Below are 20,795 nucleotides of genomic sequence, written 5' to 3'. Positions count from 1 at the left end.
ACATTTATGGATGTAATATGTATCACAATATATCACAAAAGATTAAAAGAAACAGCTATATACAAATAACACCTCTGTGGGGCGCCTGGGTAGCTCAGTCCGTTGGGCGTCCGACTTCAGCTTGGGTCATGATCTCACAGTTTGTGGGTTCGAGCCCCGCGTCGGGCTTTGTACTGACAGCTCGGAGCCTGGAGTCTGCTTTGGATTCTGTGTCTCCCTCTCTCTCTGCCCCTTCCCTGCTCATGCTCTGTCTCTGTCTCTCTGTCTCTCTCTCTCAAAAATAAACATTCAAAAAAAATTAAAAAACAAAAACAAATAACACCTCTGTATCTCACCAGAGTTAAGTTAGTATAAATCTAAAGCTGATTTTGATATAGTTAAGATGCATATGTAGGAGTGGGGAAATTGGGGAGATGCTGGTCAAAGAGTACAAGCTTCCAGTTATAAGATGAGTAAGTTCTGGGGATCTAAAATGAAGCATGGTGACTATAGTTAACAATACTGTATTTATATACTTGAAAATTGGTAACAGAGTTGATCTTAAATGTGAGGTGATGGATGTTAACTTTATGGTAACTGAAATGCAATTACATATACATGTATCAAATCATTACATTATACACTCTATGGTGTACAACACTTATCTCAATAAAACTAGGGGGAGGAGGGAGGGAGAGAGAGAAAAGAGATGTATATGGTAAGCCCTAAAGTAACCACTAAGAGGGGCTCCTGGGTGGCTCAGTCGGTAAGCCTCCGACTTCAACTAAGGTCATGATCTCACGGTTCGTGAGTTCAAGCCCTGCTTCAGATTCTGTGTCTCCCTCTCTCTCTGCTCCTCCCCCACTCACACTCTGTCTCTCAAAAATAAATAAACATTAAAAAATTTTTTTTAAAAAGTAACCACTAAGAAAATAATTTTTAAAAATGGAAAAAGTCACTACTGAAAAAAATGCTGTATCACAAAATATTCATCTAATGCAATGAAAGTAGTAAAGGAGGAACAGAGGACCAAAAAGACACATATAAAAAGTAAAATGACAGTTATAACAATAACACTAAGTGTGACTGGATTAAACAACACAATCAAAAAGCAGACACTGTCAGACTGGATTAAAAAAGATATCTAGAGGGTCTTGGGTGGCTCAGTCTGTTAAGTGTCCAACTTCGGCTTAGGTCATCATTTCATGGTTTGTGAATTTGAGCTCCATATGCTTGGGATTCTCTCTCTCTCTCAAAAAAAAATACATAAACTTAAAAAATAAAGAGGTCCAACTATACTCTGTACAAGAAATATACCTTGTACAAATATACCTGAGGCGCCCGGATGGCTCAGTTGGTTAAGCATCTGACTTGATTTCGGCTCAGTCATAATCTCATGGTTTGTGGGATCAAGCCCTGCATTGGGGTCTGTGCTGATAGCACAGAGCCTGTTTGGGATTCTCTCTCTCCCTCACTGTCTGCCCCTCCCTTGCTCTCTCTCAAAAATAAATGAACTTAAAAAAATACAAATACATTTGAAAGAAGGATGGGAAGAGCTATATTATATATAAACAGCAACTTCCAAAAAGCTGGGTGGCTATGCAAATATTACACTACAGACTTTAGAACAAAAAGTAAAAGTTCCTAGAGATATAGAGCAACATTTCATGAATGATAAAAGGGTCAATCCATCAGGAAGCTATAACAATTGTAAACATCAATGCACCTAATGACAGCATCAAAATATATGAAATAAAAACAGAAATAAAGGGAGAAACAGATAATTCAATAATATTTGGAGAGTTCAATACCCCACTTACAATAGTGGACAGAACAACTAGAAGATCAAAACAGATGTGACTTTAACAACACTATATAACAACTAGACCTAACAGACATCTACAGAACACTCTACTCAAGGACAAACAATATACATTCTCAAGGGCACACTGACTATTCATCAGGACAGATCATATGCTAGGCTAGAAAACAAACCTTGATAGGGGCACCTAGGTGGCTCAGTCAGTTAAGCTTCCAAGTCTTGATTTTGGCTCAGGTCATGATCTCACAGTTGTGAGATCAAGCCCCAAATCAGGCTCCTTGAAGCCTGCTTGACATTTCTCTGTCACCCTCTCCCTCTGCCCCTCCCTGCTCATGCTCTCAAAAAACAAACAAAAAACTCAAACCTTGATAAATTTTAAAGGATTGAAATAAATTAACACACCTAGATAACCAATGTCTTAAGCCAAAAGAGAAATTAGAAAACACTGAGTGAAATGAAGATATAACATACCAAAACTTATGAGATGCAGCTAAAGGGAGGCTTAGTGGGAAACTTACAGCTTAATTAATGCTTACATTAATAAAGATACTAAATCAATAACCTAACCATCTTAAGACGCTGAAAAAAGATAAAAACTAAGCCTAAAGCAAACAGAAAGGAGGAAATAAAGATCTGAATATATATCAATAAATGAGACCAAAAGCTGGTTCTTTGACACAGTCAACAAAATTGACAAACTTTTAGCTAGACAAACCAAGATAAACAGAAAGAAGATTCAAGTTACTAGTGACAAAGAATAAAAAGGACTATAAGGGAATATTATGAACAACTGTGTGCCAACAAATTACACAGCATGAATGAAACAGGCAGATTCCTAAGAAGACACATACTGCAAAAACTGATTCTAGAAGAAATAGATGATCTGAATAGACTTATAACAAGAAGTATTCATCAATAAACCACCCACAGAGCAAAATATGGGCCCACTCCCATGGCTTCACTGCTGAAGTCTATACAACATTTCAAGAAGAATTAATATCAATTCTTCACAGACTCTTCCAAAAAAACAGAAAAGGAAAACTTCCCTATGCATTATATGACTCTAATATTTCCCTGATAACAAAACCATGACAAAAAAACAGTGTATCTCTCATGAATAGGACAGGGGCACTTGGGTGGCTCAGTCAGTTAAGTTTCCTGTCTGACTCTTGGTTTCGGCTCAGGTCATGATCTCACGATTTCATGAGTTTGAGCCCTGCATTGGGCTCCGTGCTAACAGTGCAGAGCCTGCTTGAGATTCTCTGTCTCCCTCTCTGTCCCTTTCCCACTCCTGCTGTTTCTGTCTCTCTCAAAACAAACTTAAAAAAAAAAAATGTTGGGGCTTCTGGTGGCTCAGTTGCTTAAGTGTTCAACTTCAGCTCAGGTCATGACCTCACGGTTCATGAGTTTGAGCCCTGCGTCAGGCTCTGTGCTGATAGCATGCAGCCTGGAGCCTGCTTCAGATACTTGCCTCCCTCTCTCTGGCTCTCTGCCCTTCCCCCACATACGCTCTGTCTCTCAAAAATGTTAAAAAATATTTTGTTAAATAAATAGGACAGAATTCCTAAACAAAAATACCAGCAAAGTGAACCTAGTAACATAAAAAAAGAATTATACACCATGACCAAGTGGTATTTACCTCTGAAATGCAAGGTTGGTAATGTACGAAAATAAATATAATACACACTTAAGTATTAGCAAATATTTAATATATCCAAATAATATCTATAATATTTATATCTAATATTGATATCTAAATACCAGTAGAATAAAAAAACACAATCTTCTCAATAGATTCAGAAAAAGTATCTGACAATTTCCAACATGCTTCACAATAAAAACACTTAAAAAAAAAATATCAGAACTTCCTCAACCTGATAAAGTTTTTTCAGTCATGAACAAAATCACAGCTACTATCATATTTAATGGTGTAATCTAGATGCTTTCCTCCTAAGATGAGAAACAAAAGAATTTCTGCTCTCAACACTTCGATTCAACATTATACTGGAGGTTCTAGCCAGAACAATTAGGAAAGAAAAAGAAAAGGCATGCAGTATGAATGACAAGTAAAATTCTTTCTGTAAGCAGATTACATGACCTTATACATAGAAAATCCTAACGAATCTACCAAATTAGAACTCATAAATGAGTTCAGCAAGGTTGCAGGACACAAAAATCAACTGTATTTCTCTATACTTGCAATGAGCACATCAAATTTAAACATCTGCATTTGTAATAGCATCAAAAAGAACATACAGGAATAAAGTCAACATAAAAAGTGTAAAAGTTATACTATGAAAACTGTAAAACACTGTTGAAAGAAATTAAAGATGATCTAAATAAAGGGCAAAATAACCTATATTCACAGATGGACGGTGAAAATTTGTTAAGATGGCAATACTCCCCAAATTGATTTACAGATTCAACACAATCCTATCAGAATGCTAGCTGACTTCTTTGAGACAAGAAGTCAGAATTGACAAGCTGATTCTAAAATTCATAAAGAATGTCAAGGGATTTAGACTAGCCAAACTAAACCTGAAAAAGAAGAAATAAGAGGAAGGACTCTCATTTCCTGATTTTAAAACTTAGGTCAAATTAACAGTAATAGTAATCGAGGGGGGAGGGGCGGGGGGAGAGATCTACAGTAGATAGTAATCAAGGATAGAATTAAGAGTCCAGAAATAAACCCATGTGTCTATAGTCATCTGACTGTTTTTTGACAAGGGTGCTGAGACTATCAGTGGAGAAAGAATGTTCTCTTCAACAGTAGTACTGGGACAACAACTGGATAGCCCCATGCAAAAGAATAAAGTTGGACTCCTACCTCATACCACATATAAAAATTACTAGAAATGGATCAAAGACTTAAATGTAAGAGATAAAGCTATAAAACTCTTAGAAGAAAACAGAGATAAATATTCATGACTTTGGATTTGGCAATGTATTCATAGGACACCAAAAGTATAAGCAACAAAGAAAAAATAGATAAACTGACTTCATCAAAATTAAAATTATGCTTTAAATAACACTATCAAGTAAGTGAAAAAAAAAAAACACACAGATGAGTGAAAATATTTGCAAATATCTGACAAGACATTTGCATCCAGAATATATAAAGAACTCCTACGGCTCAACTACAAACAAAAAGCAAACAACCCAATTCAAAGATAGGCAAAGGATTTAAACTGGTATTTCACCAAAGATGATACACAAATGACCAGTAAGTGAATGACTGACTGGGATGGCCAGAATTAAAAACTCAAGTAACGATCAATAAAGCACAATAAAAGACACTCAACATCATCAGTCATTAGGGAAATGCATATCAAAACCACTGTATCAATCAATACTCACTGGGATGACTATAATAAAAAATAGAAAATAAGTTGGTAAGGATGTAGAGAAACTAGAATTCTCCTGCACTGCTGGTGGGAATGTAAAATTATACAGCTGTTGTGTAAAATATGGCAAGTTTCTCAAAAAATTAAACACAAAATTACCATATGACCCAGCAATTCCCCTCTTGGGCATATACACAAAAGAATGCAACCAAAAACTCGAAGATATATTCGTACCCTCACGTCCACAGGAGTGACAGCTAAAAAGTGGAAGCTACCCAAGGGGCCATCAATGGATGAGTGGATATACAAAATGCGGTATGTCCATATGATGGGATATTGTGCAGCCTTAAAAAGGAAGGAAGTTACAACTCATGCGATGACACAGATGAAGTCACAAAAAGACAAATACTGTACAATAGTCACAGACAGAAAGTAGAATGGTGGGTGCCAGGAGCTAGGGGGATGGGGAATAGAGAGAACCTACTTAATAAAAAAAGCAGTTTTATTCTGCAGGGATAGAAATGTTTTGGAACAAGATAAAGGTTGAGTGTACAATACTGGGAAAGTACTAAATGCTACTGAACTGTTCATTTAAAAATGGCTAATTTACATTATGTGAATTTCACCTCAATAAGTTATTTTGAAAAGCAAAGTCTGATAACAAAAAGTGTCGACAAAAATGTAGAGAAATCAGGATGTTCGCATACTGCAGGTGGAAATATAAAATGGTGCAGTGACTCTGGAAAAACAGTCTGGCAGTTCCTCAAATGGTTAAACACAGTACGTACCCAGCAATCCACTCTTAGGTATATACCAAAGAGAAATGAAAAACGTGTCCATGCAAAAACTTGTACACAAATGTTCACAGCAGCATTATTCAAATAGCCAAAAAGTGAACACCCAGGTGGCCATTGATGGATAAACAAAATATCATATATTCATACAATAGAATATTTTGTAGGGATGGTTGCACATTTCTGTAAATATACTAAAAACCACTGAGCTGTACATTTTAAATGAGCGAATATATGGTAGGTGAATTCTATCCCAATAAAACTGTTAAAAGTGTTCTGAGAGTAAGGAAGTAGCTTCTTTACTTTTCCCTCTTATACTCCAAATGGTACTCACCTTTGCCATCACATAAATAGCACACATTAACAACTGGTCCAGATGTCTGTCCATCATAAGCTCAGGACACTGAATTATGGAGAACTCAAAACAGGTCCAGATTTTTTTCCTCAGTTCATCTGAAATATCCAGTTTAGCACAAAGATCCCGAAGGCGGACACCTGCCAAGTGGTACACCTGGTAGATAAACAAAAACATTTCAAACTTTGTTTACCTAACACTTCTATTTACCAAGCTCTGCCCTGGGAAGGGTACATGAAAAATTACCTTTCTAAAGAAAAGCGATAAAGAGCTGGTCTTCCTGGGCCTAATACTGTTGCCAGTTAAAGGTGGGCCTTGTTTCTGCTGGTGTCCACCTGGGGAGATCTGCTGAATGGCCACCTGACCAGGGACTTGCAAAGTTGTTCCTGTCACCTGTGGAGAGCTCAAACTTCCAGTCAGGGCCTGAGCACTAAGGGGCTGGATGGAGCCAGTCACAGCTTGGGCCTGCCCTCCAACATTGACCTGGACTGGGAAGAATGTTATCCCTCCATTTTCATTCGCAATACCTATAATTTGTTAGGAAGAAAATGATGATGATGAAAGGTTCTCCAAGCACGGGTTTCCAATTTCTCCCCTCCCAACCTCCTTCCCCTCTCCACTCTTATCTCATATGGTCATTCCAGCCAAGTCTCAGGTAACTTTCCAATAAAGGCCACCGACAAAGAACTCAACATCCAACTCTGCCTTCCTCACCTTGTACAGGAATGGTCACTGTTTGTCCATTGTTGGCTGTGACAGTGGCTGTTGCCATGGTGACCAAAGTCTGCCCAGGAACTGGAGTGACAGAAACAGCCTCCCCCGATACATTCTGCACAGGGACAGCATTGACTAGGGGCTGTGGGGGAATGCGCCCAGGTGTCCCTCCATCAGAGGGGCTATCATTCTCGACAAATAACCGCCTTCTGGTGGAGCTGGCTGTCGGGGAGCTATATCTGTCATATAATGTGGCTGGAGATGTCATGCCTAGAGTCAAAAAAAAAAAAAAATCAAACAGTTTAACTCAAGGAAACTGAGATCTGACATACATCCAACCTGTTATGTTCAAAACTAATCAGTGTTTGAAATACTTCATAAACAAACATCACAGGGGTCATATCATAGCTCTGTTCAACTAAGGAAAGTTCAACCGAACACTATTAAGAACAAAATTTAAACACAGGAATTCTTCTCTATTTGTTCCACAGTGCTCCCTCCTACATTCCACCTTCTGCTGCATCGAACCAAACTTTGCCCTCCACTGCTAGAGGGCCTTGATGATTTAGGGGCAGTTTAAAGAATTACCCTATTTTCCTAGGATACTTTTGACTATATTCAACGTTTACCTGCCACTCAAGTGCACTGTGATTTCACTGTGAAGCCACTACTCGATAAGGGGACATGATGGACTTGATATTACTGTGGTTTCATCTGGGAGCATTTCCCCCAGTTTTATAAATTTTCATCTTTGTGTTTTTCCACATATAGAAAATTACTAGGACTCAATAATGTTCTTCAGCAAGAACAGATATATGTGAGTTGGACTCAAGCTTAGTTTATTTTTAAAACTTGAATGAGATGTAATTCACATACATTTTAATCACTTAAACTGTACAATTCAATGGTTTTTGGTATATTATGTTAATTCATTTTTAACAGAAATATATATAATGTATAATTTGCCATTTTAACCATTTTAAGTATACAATTCAGTGGCATTAATTACATTCACAATGTTGTGCAACCATCACCACTGTCTCTTTCTGAAGCTTCATCATCCCAAATAGAAACAAACTTGAACTATTATGGCTCAGTCTGTTGTTAAATATTCACACTAGTGGCTTAATGTTTATGCAGCAATCCCACCCTCTTCCATGTCTGGCTATAAAATCTGCACATCAGTGGGTTTTTAAATTTAAAAATATATTGTAGGGAGTGCCATAAGGGGAGTGACAGGAGCAGTCCTGACAGACCATAGCTTAACATTTCAATTTCTAATGGCACAGAAGCGAACAAACTTACCAGATTTGTATTTGGAACAAAGTGCAGTTGGAAGGAATGCATTATGATCATTATCTTGTAAAGTATTAAGAAACGTCACGAAAATGGAGAAGTGGTAAGTATAAAGAAAATGAAGTTTAAAGGCAAGTCCTAACCCATAGATCAGGGAAGCAGAAAAACAGTTAAGCCATTATGATTCCTCTTCCAAAAAATGAGGAAACTTTCATAGAGATCATCCTTATTTATTGAGTATGCACTGATATAAAGTGATTCCTGATTTTATTCTTTATTATTTTTCTGTTAAAGTTTATTTATCTTGAGAGAGAGAGAGAGAGAGAAAGAGAGAGAGAGAGAGAGAGAGTGTGTGAGCAAATGGGGGAGGGGCAGAGAGAGAGGGAGAGAGAGAATCCCAAGCAGGCTCCTGTCAGTGCAGACCTCTAATGGGGCCTGAACTCATGAACCATGAGATCATGACCTGAGCTAAAGTCAGATGCTTAACCGACTGAGCCACCCAGGCACCCAATGATGTCTAATTTTAAAACTGATCTTTCTTCTTATCAATTATATTAAAAGGTTGACCTAGAAACAATAATATCCTTCTAATGGCATCCAAGGATTTAGAACTCTCTGAACATAAGCTTAAAGCTTGCACCTGGAAGATGTTACAAAGGACTTCCTGGTGGGGCAGCCTGAGTGGCTTGGTTAGTAGAGCATGCAATCTTGATCTTGGGATTGTGAGTTCAAGCCTCACAATGGGCAAAGAAGTTACTTAAAAACCAAAAAAGCTGCCTAAATACAACCTTATGAATAGCAAAACTTCTCTTTTCTGTACTTCTTGGGCCAGCACTGCTGTCGTATTAACCAGTGTAGCACAGCTCAACTGACAAGAGTCAAAGCTGAACACACTCGGGCCATTCAGTACTTTTAACTCACTGGCTTCCCTACACCTAACTGCACCATACAGCTCTATCTTTAAGAAGCTTTGCTGTTTCTTCTGATTTTGAAAGTAATACATATTCATCTTAAAAAATTTACAGAAAGCACCTGGAATTCTATCATCCAATAATAATCATTCTTAATAGTTTGGTTTTTCCGTTTCAGCCCCTTTGTATGCTTATATATAAACACACACTTAAAATACAGTAATCACATTAATATACTGTATTTTCTTTGTAAAGCCATTCGTTATTTCATGCATCTTACTGTGTTCCTAAATATTCTTCAAGAGCATTAACTTTTAAGTGACCCATGTGGTACTATAATGCACAGAATATTATCTTCTATATAAACCCTATTAACTTCACTTGTAGTTTTACAGAATTTCAATTCCCAGATATGAGGCTCCCAAATGCTCCCCCCTAGTATTTTATTTTATTTTTATTTTTAAATTTTTTTTTTAGCGTTTATTTTTGAGAGAGACAGAGACAGAATGCAAGTGGGTTAGGGGCAGAGAGAGAGGGAGACACAGAATCCGAAGCAGGCTCCAGGCTCCGAGTCGTCAGCACAGAGTCCGATGTGGGGCTCGAACTCACAGAGCTGTGAGATCATTACCTGAACCGACCAACTGAGCCACCCAGGCACCCCTCCCCCCTAGTATTTTAAACTTACTTCTTCCAAGTCCTCCAGTATCAGCACGAACTTCACTCACCCTTCTGGGAGTCAAAGGAGAGCCAGTGATACAAATATCATCTGCTCTTTCCAGGTTCTGAGGTGGCATAACCTATAAAGAATTATATGCACAGAATATCATTATTCAAAAAAGCATTTTAATTAGAATACAGTAACAATCTGAGGCAAAAGAAAACTTGGCTCATCAGTTATTCAACCTAAATAAAATCAGTTGTGTTTTTCATTTTCATACTGAAGTGGACAAAAATTCTGGCAGGCTTAAAAAATTCAAAACTAACAACAATACTAAATACGAATCCATCTTCATTACTAATTTAGAGAATTAGAATATCAATCACTCTAATGTACAGAAAATTAAGAGAGAATACTGCATGCTTACTCTGTCACTGAAACCCTGGCACAATCACAAATTATTTCTGAGTCATAGCTTTAGGGGTTTCTTCTTAGATACAGGGGTGACTGTACCATATCAAACCTAAATGCCACCCTGCCACTTCCCATAAATAAGAAAGACATTAAGTTTAATTGCTCTCGGTGAAACAGGAATATAAATAGACTAGATACTGATATACTTTTCTTCTAGAAAGATGCGAACGTATTTTCACAAACCTCTTCGCAAGTTGGAACCCTGTTTTCATTGTCTCGAATTCTGTCCCAGAGTGGAGACTCTGGTTTCCATGCCAAATGATCCAAGATCTGTTCTTCAATCTGATTAAGGTGTTTTACCACCTCTCTACAAAGACCATCTTCTGCTCTAATGAATACTTCTATCACCTGAAATAACAAAAAATGTTCTGGTTTAATAATTTTTTTCACCACAAACTTGTTTAAGTGTGAAGTAAAATGGACACATTTATTCAGATGCTGCTTTATACATGTTTATAGATACATTAATTCATCAAAATTCGAAGCCTAAAGAATAGTACTATTTTGAAATAGCTGGTCTTCCTTTCACTGTCTTTATAAATAATTATTATATAAAATGCATGCGGGAATTATATAAAATCTTTGGTATAACAGTATATTTTAAACAATTTTCTAAGAAAAAAGATGCCTATTTATTGAAGTTGAAAAATACTACTCTCAAAACTTCATGTTTAAAAACTCTAGGGCTGTCTGGCTGGCTCAGTCGTAGACCATCTGACTCTTGATCTCAGGGTTATGAGTTCGAGCCCCACGTTGAGTGGTAGAGATTACTTAAAAAAATAACCAAATAAAAACTCTAAACATTCAATCCATACCATTATAAAAGCTGATTTTGACTACTACATTAGAAAGAATTAAGATAAATTCATATACTGAATCAATATCAAGACAGAAACAACTACCAAATCAATGCTATCACTCTGCACCTCTATATAACATGTGAAAGATAATTTTTATTTTCTTCTGAAGGACACTTTCATTGTTATTTCCATAAAATAAAAAAGATTGCTATATAAGACTAGCTACTGATATGTTTGTCACTTTTTTTGAAGGCTACTTAGCTAATAAAATGAAAGCGTTCTAAAAGCTTTTATCAGATAAAAGGAAGAATCAAATGAAGGTTTTGCCCAAAAACAAGTCTTCATACCATCTTAAAAGAATTTAAATAGCTCTTAAGACTGTTCTATTTCTTCTCTCCAAATCGAGCAGAACTTACTAAATATGTAATTAAAAAGAGAAGAGAAAGGAGTGCCTGGATGGCTCAGTCAGTTGAGCGCTGCACTCTTGACTTTAGCTCAGGTCATGGTCCCAGGATTGTGGGATTGAGCCCTGGGTCAGGCTCCATGCTGAGCATGGAACTTACTTAAGATTCTCCCTCTCTCTCTCTCTCTCTCTCTCTCTGTCCCTCTCTCTCCCTCTACTGCTCTCCCCTGCTCAAACTCCCTCTCAAAAAATTGGAAAAAAAAAAAAAAAAGAAAAGAGAAGAAATGTATGTAGGTAGCAAAATGAATTAGCTGCTGAACAAGTTCATCTCATCTATAATTTCCTCATAAGTGTCAGATTTTTTTAAATACCTTATAAAAATGATAAAGTGGCACATCAAATATTTCAGTAATAAATGGAAAATTCCCAGGAGGCTTATAAGAAAAAGTGACGACCTCAAGGCAGCAGGCCAAAAGCGATCTATGGAATGCATCTTGTTCCAGAATGCCCTACAAAACAAAGTTATTAACATTTAGAAACATAAGCCTACTCTAACAAGACATTTCTTCCCCAGTCAAGTTAAATAAAAATACCAAAGCATGTCATTTTCTGAGTTAGTGAGAAGTATGTGCTTAACTTCCTTATAAAACTTTTCTTAACTTTATAAATAAGACCATGTTTTAGCAAAAACAAGTATTAAAAGAATGTATATGAACTTTTAAAAATCTTACATATTGTAAAATATAGGTAATAAAAAATTACATCCCTAATAAAAATATACATACACCCTGCTGCTTAGAGGAATAATAATATGGAAAGATGTTACAAAACAGTATTTATAGTTAGAGGCCACTGTCATAAAAAGACAGCTGGAAGGAAGGCAGGTGACTGGTTAGATCGTCATGGACCAAAAGTCAACACGTTTATCTCAGGACATATAATCACATTTTCCTTTTTGTTTTTGCTTATTAATTTTCCAACTCTATACATAAACACTTACTATTTTTGAATTAAAAAGTTATTTAGACACCAAAAACATAGGTAACAGGAGAAAAAAACAGATAAACTGGCCTTCATCAAAATTAAAATCTTTTGGGGGTGACTGTGTGGCTCAATTGGTTGAGCATCCAACCTCAGCTCAGATCATGATCTCATGGTTCATGAGTTCGAGCCCCACGTTGGGCTCTGTGCTAACAGCATGGAGCCTGGAACCTGCTTCAGATTCTGTGTCTCCCTCTCTCTCTCTACCACTCCCCTGCTTGTGCACACTCACTCGCTCTCTCAAAAATAAACATTTTTAAAAATATTAAAACCTTTTTTGTATCAAAGGACACCATCAATGAAGTAAAAACACAACCCACAGAATGGGAGAAAATATTTGCAAATCATGTATCTGATAAGGGATTAATATCCAGACTATATAAAGAACTTCTACAACTTGACAAAAGGCAGACAATACTACTGAATATTATGAATAATATTCTGATTATTATTCAGTCTTAAAAAGGAATAAAGTTCTGACACATATTAAAACATGGATGAATCTTGAAAACATGATGCCAAGTAAAATAAATGAGATACAAAAGAATAAATATTGTATGATTATACCTAGAATAGGTAAATTCGTGGAGACAAAGTAGAGATTACCAGGAGCTGGAGAGAGAAGTGAATGGGGAGTCACTGTTTAATGGGTACAGACTTCCAGTTTGGAATAATGAAAAAGTTTTAAAGATGGCTAGTGGTAAGGGTTGCATAACACCATGAATGTACTTAATGCTGTTGAATTATACATTTAAAAATGCTTAAAATGTTAAATGTTATGTATATCTTACAATAAAAAAGTTGTTTTAATAAGTTTCTTAAGTGAGTATACATGTATCCAATAATTATTATCACCCCCTAAACTGCAGCTATGTTTTATACACCCTTCTGTATATTTCAAAGTTTAAAAATCTGTCATTAACAACTTTTAAATTCCAACAGTCATAATTTTACATATAAAAAAGAAATGTAAATAGTTACAAGAAATTAGAACAATAATCAATTTTAAAATTTTCCTAAAATGTTACTTTAAAAAATAGTTTTTAGGGCACCTGGGTGGCTCAGTCAGTTGAGTGTCCGACTCTTGATGTTGGTTCAGGTCATGATCTCAAGGTTCGTGAGATGGAGCCCTGCCTCAGGCTCTGCACTGAGAATGCCTGGGATTCTCTCTCTTCCTCTCTCTCTGCCCCTTCTGCTCTCTCTCTCTCAAAATAAATAAATACTTTATGAAAAAAAAAAGTTTTTAAAAATTTTTATTGATGTCATTTAAGTAAATACCACTTATTTCAAAATCAATTTATATTTGGCTAGTAAAATCTACAAAAAGTAATCACCTTCATCAAAGAGCACTGGTTGAATGTTGATGCTAAAGTCCTATCGAGTCAACGCTCAACTTATTCTTGCTACACAAGGCTTGTCAGGAGAGTATACAGGTTAATAAGTTCATGTATTCTAAAAACTCAATTCAGGTTAAGTCTGAATGTTTCAATCCTTTTTTTTAAATGTTTATTTATTTATTGGGGAATAGGGGCACAGAGAGAGAGACAGAGAGAGAGAGAGAGAGACAGAGACAGACAGACAGAGAGAGAGAATCCCAAGCAGGCTCCCCACTGTCAGCCCAGAGGCTAACATAGGGTTCAAACCCACGAATTGTGAGATCATGAGCTGAGCCAAAATCAATAGTCGGACGCTTAACTGACTGAGCCACCTAGAAGCTCCTGAATGTTTTAATCCTAAGACTACAGAGTCTTACGGCCCATAGAAACCATGAGTTATAGCACATGGCCTACTGCACTGAGAAACACTAAGTGGGGTAAGGAGACTCAGAACACAAGTTTCCTTAGGTGCCAATCACTCCCTCAGAGCCAAGGTTTTGTTTTTGTTTTGTTTAGTTTGGGTTCTGTATGGGTAGGGCCAAAAGGGAATTAAATTTTATTGTGCTGATCAATACACTGGTCATTTACTCACAGATAAATCCATGTCTCCCAGTCTTTTCTGTTCCTGTTCAATAACTGATTCTAGTACTTTATAGTAGAGCATTTCTGCAAAACGAAAATGTTTGCTGGCAATTTCTGCATAAACAATAAAAGAAACAGTCACATACAAAGAAATTATTGTAGAAAGTGAGAGTTTATCCCATCCCCTGCCCACGAAATAAAATATAAAAACCAACCAATTACTTCATATACATGCACTTCTTACACGTGCTATTCCCATCATTCCTAAGATTTCTTAATTTTCTTCATGGTAACCATACTAACGCTCAAAATTTTCTAAAATTATGAAATGAAATTTGCACTGAGAAAACTGTAATAGCATTCCATTAAGAGTCATATTTTTTTTTTTTTGTAAGTTTGAATTGAACAGCTGTATGCTAGGAGGTATACAATTGGTTTGCTATTCTACTCATACTTGGTTCTAACTCATAACATCAAACAACTTCTAGAACAGGTCTGAGCATGAAACAGCTATATCTTCTGAACTTATTCTTAATATTTTAAAGAATCCCTATACTTCTATATTTAATAGTATCTAGTCTACAAGTGAAACTAAAGATTTGCAAACAAAGTACCAGAAGTCCAACCAGTCTAAAATTTCTCTTATGGAGAAAGACCCAGAAACTACTTGGTTGACAAAAAAAATTGGATATCCATATCTCAGACCTCAATCTAAAGTCATAAATCTTTTCTTCATCTTTCTGATTTAGTTACCAAGAAAGGACCCTGTAGTTAAACTTCAAAAATGAACAATACAGACAATATTAAGCTGTACCTTTAGTTGAATTACTGAAATCCTCATCTGGCTGGGAATGCTGAGAATATATTTCATACATTTCTTTCAATCTGTTGGCAATAGCCTGTGTTGGATCCCTGGAACATGTCCTAAAATTTTTTTTAAAAAAATTTTAAAATTAAAAAAAAAGAAAGTATCCAACCTAAAGGTCTTGCTGAGTCACAAATAAACTGTGTATAATTCTGTAGTTTTACTAACCTATAAATATAAAATACTTTGAACAGAAGCTACACCTCCCAAATTATTCTAGGAGGTGCCATACTTCCTTATCGCAGGTGCTGGTCCTACCGTTTTGCATGAAAAAAATGTATCTTGTGTGGAGCTGCATGCAGTTAAATTTAGCATTCTTGACTGGCCCCCATCTACCCTACACATCTGAAATCACTGGTAACAAACAAAACTGCCTTCAATTGTTTCCTCGGAGGGCAATACAAGTCCCATTAGGAACTCCCGGAAGAAAACAGAATGAAGGGGTATATAAACTATACTACAGACTCATAGAAACCATTACTGGCACTTTTCATTTTTTCCTCCAAAGCGAGGTGTATTTCATTGATTTTTTTTTTTTAACTTGAAAGGCAATATATATTCAATGCAGAAGCAGTAAACAAATTATCAGCAGTTGTTAACAACTATGTTTCTTTTTGTTGTTGTTGTTAGGAATTAACATATCCTTTTAAAACTTGTTTTTAAATAGTTTAAGGCGTAAAATTCCTAGTAGGGATTCCTAGTAATTGCTACTAGGAAAACCCCACCTGAATGAATACCCAGTGGCAAACCACTATAAAATGTTTTGGTTGCATGTGGGGCAGAGGGGTAGAGACCATCTTCATAGCACCCCAGCTCCACGAGGTCAGTACACAGGTCTGTACTACTGTGACGCCCATGAGGTGATCTAAGTTGCTTTTCCTTCAGCAAGGGTTTTACTTGTCAGAAAGGCATTATGCTTGACCTCCAAATTTGACAATTTACCGAGGAGATGCATAACCTTTGGGTTGCTCTGATATCTGACACATTTGCTGGATTCTGGGCCATATCCTGGAAGGCCACCGGAGCTTCTGGATCCTGCATGGCTGTAAGAACCTTTGGATTACTATGAACTTCACTGAGCCCAGGCATTCCTGCCATTCCAGGCTTACCCCAGGAAAGCACCTAGAAAAGAGCCAGTTTGAGCTTCTGTCATCTAGCTTCTTCCTCTCTCCAGGTTCTCTCGTGTTCTTCCCAAGCCTTCTCAACCCTATTTTCTATTCTTTCTTTGATCTCTCGCTCTTCGTGTTTTCACTCTCCACTTTTTCACTCATACCTTCTCTGATGTTTGGCAATTTTCTGGGCCCTCACTGATCTTCTCTCAGCATCACAGTAGCATCTTCATCATAGTCCAGTTTACAAGCAAGGGCAAGGTCACGTGCTGCTTCTTCTCAATGGCCCAGAAGTCTGGGCTTTCCCATGCCACTTGTAATGCTGAGCTGAGTCAGGATTTATTTCCATAGCTCTGTCACAGTCTTGGATGGCAGTGTTTGGCATCTGTAATTTAATGAAGACACTGGCTTTCCTGGCACACAGAATGGCCAAGCGAGGATTCAGCTTGATGGCATCTGGGTACAAATCAATGGCCTTTTGCAACTCATCATCATTTAGGGCATCCAATGACAGCCACTATTTCATCATTTGCTGGATCCATCATTTCCCCACTCATCTCTATATTTTCATCTCCCATTTCTTGAGGGGCATTGTTATCTGGTTCAATCACACCTTCACTGTCAATTTCTAGACCACTTTCCTTGCTTGATGGTTCATCTGTCTTATGTTTTCCTCCACCTTCTTACTAGCTGTTTTTTCTTCACTGTAGCAGGTGGTATTTAACCTGCCACGCTCACCACCCATTCTCAAGAAGTGCATTTCCTTGGTGTGCAGAACACTCAGGTCCTGCTTACACATTTTCATGAAGGCCTGAAGTTCGTTCACTTTGCGGGGGGTCCATAGGCCAGAGGCTGTGGCCCGGCCCAATTCCAGGTGTGGGTGCTATGTAGAAGCAACTGTGCTTTTATTTTGATCACAAATATAAATATTCATTGTAAAATTGTAGCAAGTTTAGAAAATTCTAAAGAAAATAAAAATCAGTTATAATCCTGCTAGAGGTAGCTACTGACTATCATACACAAACAGAATTTTATTTATGAACACACTCACAGGTACCTTTTTACAGAAAATAGGAGTCTTTGGTTTTACTTAGCATTTACTGGAAATATTCAACCCCACTAATGGTGTCTAAGATTAAAGAAGTTCCTACACCTGGAAAGAGATCTGGACGCTATAAAGTCAGTCTTCTAAAATGTATTTATAAAATGCTTCTGTATTCTAGGCCAACAAGGTCCATCTGCGGAAGAGGCCATATAGACTCAGCCTTTTGGGTATTAATCACAGTCAAGTTATGAATAAAGCAGACTTCATGAAAATGTGAAGGGAAATTAGTCAACCTTGGTATTTAATAAGTCTAGCTGTGAGTAGGAAATTACTAGTGTATACTGGGCCTCCTTATACTATACCACCAGAAATAAAATAGGCTCCTATAGGATCTATGTCATCAAATCCGATACTTTTTAGGACAGAGGGGCCTTGGAGGTAATATTTTCAAATAAACTTGCAAAAAACTGTGCACAGGTAATAAAATCCAGCCTATCAGGCTTTTCACTAGGGCTCACTGATATTTCTACCAGTCTCCGGCAGATCAAAGGACTAAAAGCAGTTAACTTCCTTTTCACACTAAGGGTATTTTACACAACTTACAAAAGTTATGGTGGTTTGACAGTGATTATGAATGTAACTGTTTTATCTTTTAAAATCTGACCTACCCCTCAGAAATTTGCTCAGGTCCAATCTTCTTTATGAAGTCCTTTGACAACTGCTATTTTTATTGATCCCCGCCCCCCGCCCCCCGCCCCCCGCCCTGCTTCCTGAAATCTTAAGATAGAACATTAGGTAACAATTTGGTGCCTTATTCTACAGTGTCTAGTGTTGTTAATTACTGTCTCCTCTATTACACAGAAGAAATCTGAGTGCTACGGACTGAATATTTGTGCTCTGCCTCCAAATTCCTATGTTGAAACCTAATGCCCAATGTGATGGTGTTTGGCTATGGGGCATGTGGGAGCTGATCAGGTCATGAAAGTGGAGCCCTCATGAATGGGATTAGTGCCCTTATAAAAGAGGCCCTAGAGAGCTTCCTTGCCTCCTCGCTCATTGTGAGGACAGCAAAAAGACAGCTGTCTATGAACCAGGAAGCAGTTCTCACCAGACACTGAATCTTGGAACCTTGATCTTGGACTTCCAGCCTCTAGAACTGTAAGAAATTAATCACTGTTGTTTGTAAGCCACCAGTCTATGGTATTCTGTGATAACAGCTGGAACACACTGAGATACTGAGGAACACACTGAGGAAAAATGATCACCAACATAGACGGTGACCTATGTCCTCTACAGACTAATAACACGTCTGAGCATGCAACTGGTATAAAATTAATAATGGGTGAATTAAGCCACTAAAAAGTAAAAAAAAAAAATTAAAATAGAAAATGGTCAACAATCAAATCTTAGAAGGCAAGAAGGGCTCAAACCCACCTTAGAATCTGTTCCAATTTCTCACTTGGAGCATTCTTGAGGCCTGTGAGCATGGTGTGAAGACGACTCAAGCTGTGTGTTGCTGTAGAAACTGGGGTCACACAAGGGCTGTTATCCTTAACGTACCTCACACCAGTCAGTGGTGTGGAGATCCTAAGTGCTTTAGACTAAATGGGGGCGGTGGGGGGGGGGAGGGGGGAGAAGATTATTTTAGATTAGAATGACTTTCAGTTACTTCACAAATGAGAATTCAAACCAATCAGACTTCATCAATAAATTTTAATGATTCAAATATCTCCATTCTTGGAATCTGAACATAACACCACTAGGAGCCACCACCCTCCATGTGAAGACGTGTGAAAGGACAATTTGTATTTTAGCCAACTAGAGAGTCTGTCTCTTAAAAATTAAACCCTAAGACAAGGCATACTTCCCGTACTTCCCTGTCATCCCTACTTTAGGCCTAAACCTGAAGGCACAAACAAGGAATATACAGTAAAGAGCATCGCTGAGAAACAGAATTTCACAGCTGCCACCCACCACTTTTTTGTAACTACTCAAAGATTGACAAAGCTGTGAACTAACCCTGGCCCAAATGAATTCCATGATTTAACAAAAGCCCATCTAAATCATCAGATCTGCTTCAGAGACATGGAACAAAACAAACATTCCTAGATGCGAAAACAGCCTGACACAGAATAGCCTTCAGTCTTCTTGCCCCTCCTTTACCTATAGTTACTAGAATCTATCGGTTTCCCCCCACTCAAGTCTACAGATCTTCAGGGAAATAATTTTAGTCAACATTCCTGAATATAAATATGAAAAAGATAGGACTTAATATCTGAGAATTCAAGCATGACTACATATGCTAATAAAACATCTTTTCTATTTCTTCTAATAAACTCTGAAAGGTTAAGAGAGCTTAAGTGTCTTTTATTTTATTATTTTTTTAATGTTTATTTATTTATTTTGAGAGAGAGAGAGACAGAGAGAGAGAGAGTGAAAGCAGGGGAGGGGCAGAGAGAGAGGGAGACAGAGAATCTCAAGCAAGCTCTGCACTGTCAGCACAGAGCCCAATGTGGGGCTCAAACTCAGGAACCATGAGATCATGACCAGAGCTGAGACCAAGAGCCAGACACTTTAACCAACTAAGCCATCCAGGTGCCCCAGGAGTGTTTTTTAATATTCAAGATAAACTGTGTTTCCCCACGTAGCTAAGTATATTAATTCTAGAGATAGCTATAAAAACACCTAGCAAAATTTTCACCTGGCAAAACAGACTACTCAAGTTTAAGGAGATACAGATACACAGAGGAATTTGCCATACAGATATAACTCTACACATACAGGTATAAATCTATATGTTTCCTGTGACTTAAACAGGAGAGAGCCAAGACTTCCACTTGGTTTCAAAGAAATTAATTCTACAATTTTTTTAGGTCAGTCAGACAATCTGGGTGGATTAACTACATTCAGAAGGCTATTCCCTGCTCTACACGGCTTTTCCTACAGCCAGCTTCTTCCCTGTATATAAACCAGTGCTTTGCTGGGAGGGAAAAACACCTTGCACGTGCACAGCAAAAGCAACAGCAGCATCTCCCACTGCCCACAGACATCAATGCTTCCACACAGGGAACAAGGTATGACTGCCACAAACAGCTTTCTGCCCACAGTTCTCAAGGTCAGCATACAGCTTCTCGGCAGCACTGTTTAGCTCTTGGCTTAAAGTTCCCGGGCATTCTGATCAAGAGGAGTCTTTCTTTGACTTATGTATAAATATTGCTATTTTTGAA

At 37.5% G+C, this 20,795-nt stretch overlaps 1 protein-coding gene and 1 pseudogene across 3 annotated transcripts in view; both read right to left on the bottom strand.

Moving 5' to 3' along the window:
* RBL2 (RB transcriptional corepressor like 2) overlaps nt 1-20,795 on the bottom strand; it is a 55,922-nt gene that overhangs the window by 15,290 nt on the left and 19,837 nt on the right. For all 3 annotated transcript variants that reach the window (XM_045442766.1, XM_045442767.1, XM_045442768.1), the window contains exons 9-17: nt 19,003-19,169; nt 15,364-15,473; nt 14,560-14,663; nt 11,922-12,059; nt 10,531-10,695; nt 9,901-10,012; nt 7,009-7,278; nt 6,541-6,821; nt 6,274-6,450 (exon numbers count right to left, since the gene is read on the bottom strand). In XM_045442766.1, coding sequence (XP_045298722.1) covers nt 6,274-6,450; nt 6,541-6,821; nt 7,009-7,278; nt 9,901-10,012; nt 10,531-10,695; nt 11,922-12,059; nt 14,560-14,663; nt 15,364-15,473; nt 19,003-19,169 — 1,524 coding nt within the window. The remainder of the gene's footprint in view (nt 1-6,273; nt 6,451-6,540; nt 6,822-7,008; nt 7,279-9,900; nt 10,013-10,530; nt 10,696-11,921; nt 12,060-14,559; nt 14,664-15,363; nt 15,474-19,002; nt 19,170-20,795) is intronic.
* LOC123578437 lies at nt 16,326-18,625 on the bottom strand (annotated as a pseudogene).

The sequence above is a fragment of the Leopardus geoffroyi genome, chromosome E2 (genome assembly GCF_018350155.1).
Source record: "Leopardus geoffroyi isolate Oge1 chromosome E2, O.geoffroyi_Oge1_pat1.0, whole genome shotgun sequence".
NCBI classification, from domain to species: domain Eukaryota; kingdom Metazoa; phylum Chordata; class Mammalia; order Carnivora; family Felidae; genus Leopardus; species Leopardus geoffroyi.
Note: the sequence above shows the minus strand (reverse complement) of the source record. Positions and strands in the feature narration are given on the sequence as shown.